The sequence below is a fragment of the Lucilia sericata genome, unplaced genomic scaffold (assembly GCF_015586225.1).
Source record: "Lucilia sericata isolate MDLA Ls3-8-SP2 unplaced genomic scaffold, ASM1558622v1 Contig004521F_arrow, whole genome shotgun sequence".
Taxonomy (NCBI): Eukaryota; Metazoa; Arthropoda; class Insecta; order Diptera; family Calliphoridae; genus Lucilia; species Lucilia sericata.
The window spans coordinates 13,294-17,079 of NW_023997278.1; the positions used below are offsets into that span (position 1 = coordinate 13,294).

Here is a 3,786-nt window from a genome sequence, read left to right on the forward strand (position 1 = left end):
AAAACAAAATCAGTTTGCTTTTAAAGCTCCCAACGTTAACAACATTAAAAGTATATCTGTGAATCAAAAAAATGCCCTTAACAAAATCTTGTCTATCAGCTCATGATCAGCAAGTTTTAGAATCGATCTTCAATCCTCTGGAATTAACTTCTTCTTTGGAAGCACAACTCATTAATCCAGATTCTACCGAACCTTTAGTGGATCAAGATGAGGCACTCGGTTGTGAAGTGGAAATATTAAAGAAATCCAAACAATTGGAAATAGAAGCTGTAAAATTGGCTGAAGAAGAGAAATTGGAAGAAGCTTTGGAAAAGTTTAAGGAATCTTTAGAATTGACACCCAAAAGGGCTTCAATTTATAATAATCGGGCACAGGCTTTAAGATTAGCTGGGAAAGATGAGGGTGAGTAGAAAGTGAATTAAATAAAAGTAGAACTTTCAGAACTTGTAAAGAAGTTCAAAGCAGCACACTTGTTCTGCTCTACATATAAAGGGGAAATTTTTGTTTAAATTCCCTTGTACAGGTTGGTGTCAATAATAACCATCAGCCGAGACATAAACCATATATGGTGAATAAGCTGAAAAAGAAAAGCAGTTGGCAGCATTGCTACACAAACATTTATTAAGAAGCTTCAACTTTTTCTTCGAAATTTCTAGACTATAAACTAGTTTACAGTATAGTCTATATTCTACCCTATAGTCTACCCCATAGTCTAGTCTATATTCTACCCTATAGTCTACCCTATAGTCTAGTCTATAGTCTAGTCTATAGTCTAGTCTATAGTCTAGTCTATATTCTAGTCTATAGTCTAGTCTATAGTCTAGTCTATAGTCTAGTCTATAGTCTAGTCTATAGTCTAGTCTATAGTCTAGTCTATAGTCTAGTCTATAGTCTAGTCTATAGTCTAGTCTATAGTCTAGTCTATAGTCTAGTCTATAGTCTAGTCTATAGTCTAGTCTATAGTCTAGTCTATAGTCTAGTCTATAGTCTAGTCTATAGTCTAGTCTATAGTCTAGTCTATAGTCAAGTCTATAGTCTAGTCTATAGTCTAGTCTATAGTCTAGTCTATAGTCTAGTCTATAGTCTAGTCTATAGTCTAGTCTATAGTCTAGTCTATAGTCCTAGTCTATAGTCTAGTCTATAGTCTAGTCTATAGTCTAGTCATAGTCTAGTCTATAGTCTAGTCTATAGTCTAGTCTATAGTCTAGTCTATAGTCTAGTCTATAGTCTAGTCTATAGTCTAGTCTATAGTCTAGTCTAGTCTATAGTCTAGTCTAGTCTAGTCTATAGTCTAGTCTATAGTCTAGTCTATAGTCTAGTCTATAGTCTAGTCTATAGTCTAGTCTATAGTCTAGTCTATAGTCTAGTCTATAGTCTAGTCTATAGTCTAGTCTATAGTCTAGTCTATAGTCTAGTCTATAGTCTAGTCTATAGTCTAGTCTATAGTCTAGTCTATAGTCTAGTCTATAGTCTAGTCTATAGTCTAGTCTATAGTCTAGTCTATAGTCTAGTCTATAGTCTAGTCTATAGTCTAGTCTATAGTCTAGTCTATAGTCTAGTCTATAGTCTAGTCTATAGTCTAGTCTATAGTCTAGTCTATAGTCTAGTCTATAGTCTAGTCTATAGTCTAGTCTATAGTCTAGTCTATAGTCTAGTCTATAGTCTAGTCTATAGTCTAGTCTATAGTCTAGTCTATAGTCTAGTCTATAGTCTAGTCTAGTCTATAGTCTAGTCTATAGTCTAGTCTATAGTCTAGTCTATAGTCCTAGTCTATAGTCTAGTCTATAGTCTAGTCTATAGTCTAGTCTATAGTCTAGTCTATAGTCTAGTCTATAGTCTAGTCTATAGTCTAGTCTATAGTCTAGTCTATAGTCTAGTCTATAGTCTAGTCTATAGTCTAGTCTATAGTCTAGTCTATAGTCTAGTCTATAGTCTAGTCTATAGTCTAGTCTATAGTCTAGTCTATAGTCTAGTCTATAGTCTAGTCTATAGTCTAGTCTATAGTCTAGTCTATAGTCTAGTCTATAGTCTAGTCTATAGTCTAGTCTATAGTCTAGTCTATAGTCTAGTCTATAGTCTAGTCTATAGTCTAGTCTATAGTCTAGTCTATAGTCTAGTCTATAGTCTAGTCTATAGTCTAGTCTATAGTCTAGTCTATAGTCTAGTCTATAGTCTAGTCTATAGTCTAGTCTATAGTCTAGTCTATAGTCTAGTCTATAGTCTAGTCATAGTCTAGTCTATAGTCTATAGTCTAGTCTATAGTCTAGTCTATAGTCTAGCCTATAGTCTAGTCTATAGTCTAGTCTATAGTCTAGTCTATAGTCTAGTCTATAGTCTAGTCTATAGTCTAGTCTATAGTCTAGTCTATAGTCTAGTCTATAGTCTAGTCTATAGTCTAGTCTATAGTCTAGTCTATAGTCTAGTCTATAGTCTAGTCTATAGTCTAGTCTATAGTCTAGTCTATAGTCTAGTCTATAGTCTAGTCTATAGTCTAGTCTATAGTCTAGTCTATAGTCTAGTCTATAGTCTAGTCTATAGTCTAGTCTATAGTCTAGTCTATAGTCTAGTCTATAGTCTAGTCTATAGTCTAGTCTATAGTCTAGTCTATAGTCTAGTCTATAGTCTAGTCTATAGTCTAGTCTATAGTCTAGTCTATAGTCTAGTCTAGTCTAGTATATATTCTAGTCTATAATCTAGCCTATAGTCTAGTCTAGTATTTTATTTTTTTAAGAATTAATTTTAATTCTGTATTTCGTTTTTTTATTTAGCCGCTTTTGACGACCTCAATCAAGCTTTGGAGAATTGTTTAAATCAAGCCAAATCCAAATGTCATGCCTTGTGCCAGCGTGGCGTACTTTACCGCAAACAAAACAAATTGGATGAAGCCCGCCAAGATTTTGAAGAAGCCGCCAAAATGGGCAGTAAATTTGCCAAACAACAATTGGTGGAAATTAATCCGTTTGCAGCTTTGTGTAATCAAATGTTAAGACAAGCTTTTCAACAATTAGAGAAATAATAAATAAAGAGAGTAACAGAGAGAAAAATTAAAGAAGGGAAATGGGTTTTAATTACAGGATTTAGAATAGAATTAGAAAAGTAAGAAAGAAATAGAGAGAAAATAATAAAAATGGTAATTGAGGAAAGAGAGTATTTTAAGAGAACTTTTATAATGAAAACAGGTTAAGTTGTAATTGTAATTAAGTTTGTTTTTTAGTTAATATTAATTACAACTAACATGAATTTCTTCTTAATGATAAATGAAATAAATAATTCATTAAATGTTCTTTTTGGCGTAAGCCACCTTTTATTATTTGTTAATGACATTTTGCATTTAATTTTTAGAACTCCAAAAATAAAAACAAATATAACGGAATAATGCCAATATATACAACAATATATCATGTGAATTAGTCTCGTGTTGAAATCGATCATCATTGATTTACAACTTGTTGCATAAAGAAGAAAAAACTACAAATTTCATTAAAAAAGCAAAAACCTGTCGAATTTTATACGAAAAACAAAAGAGGGGGAGCAACCAGCGAAAAATGCAAGGTGCGTTTCTACCAATGCTTTATGATGCAGTTTATTTATACAAATGAAAAAGAACGCAAAAATAACAGTTGCAGTTAAATGTGGCACGTGGTTAAAAGGGCACGATTTTGTGCCAATTTCTATAAACAATGAAAACTGCAACTGTTGAGTTTTTCATTTTGAGCTGTCATGAGTCCCAGGAGTTTATATCACAAAAGGGTTAAATGTAAAAGGACATGTTACAAAAAAAAAAAA

The 3,786-nt window shown here is 32.5% G+C and overlaps 1 protein-coding gene across 1 annotated transcript; it reads left to right on the forward strand.

Moving 5' to 3' along the window:
- On the forward strand, nucleotides 1–3,115 carry LOC119615223 (tetratricopeptide repeat protein 36 homolog). The gene is made up of 2 exons (XM_037971302.1): nucleotides 1–402; nucleotides 2,769–3,115. Exons 1-2 carry the CDS (start codon nucleotides 72–74, stop codon nucleotides 3,014–3,016), a joined length of 579 nt encoding a protein of 192 aa, XP_037827230.1. The 5' UTR covers nucleotides 1–71; the 3' UTR covers nucleotides 3,017–3,115.
- Nucleotides 3,116–3,786: the final 671 nt, after the last annotated feature.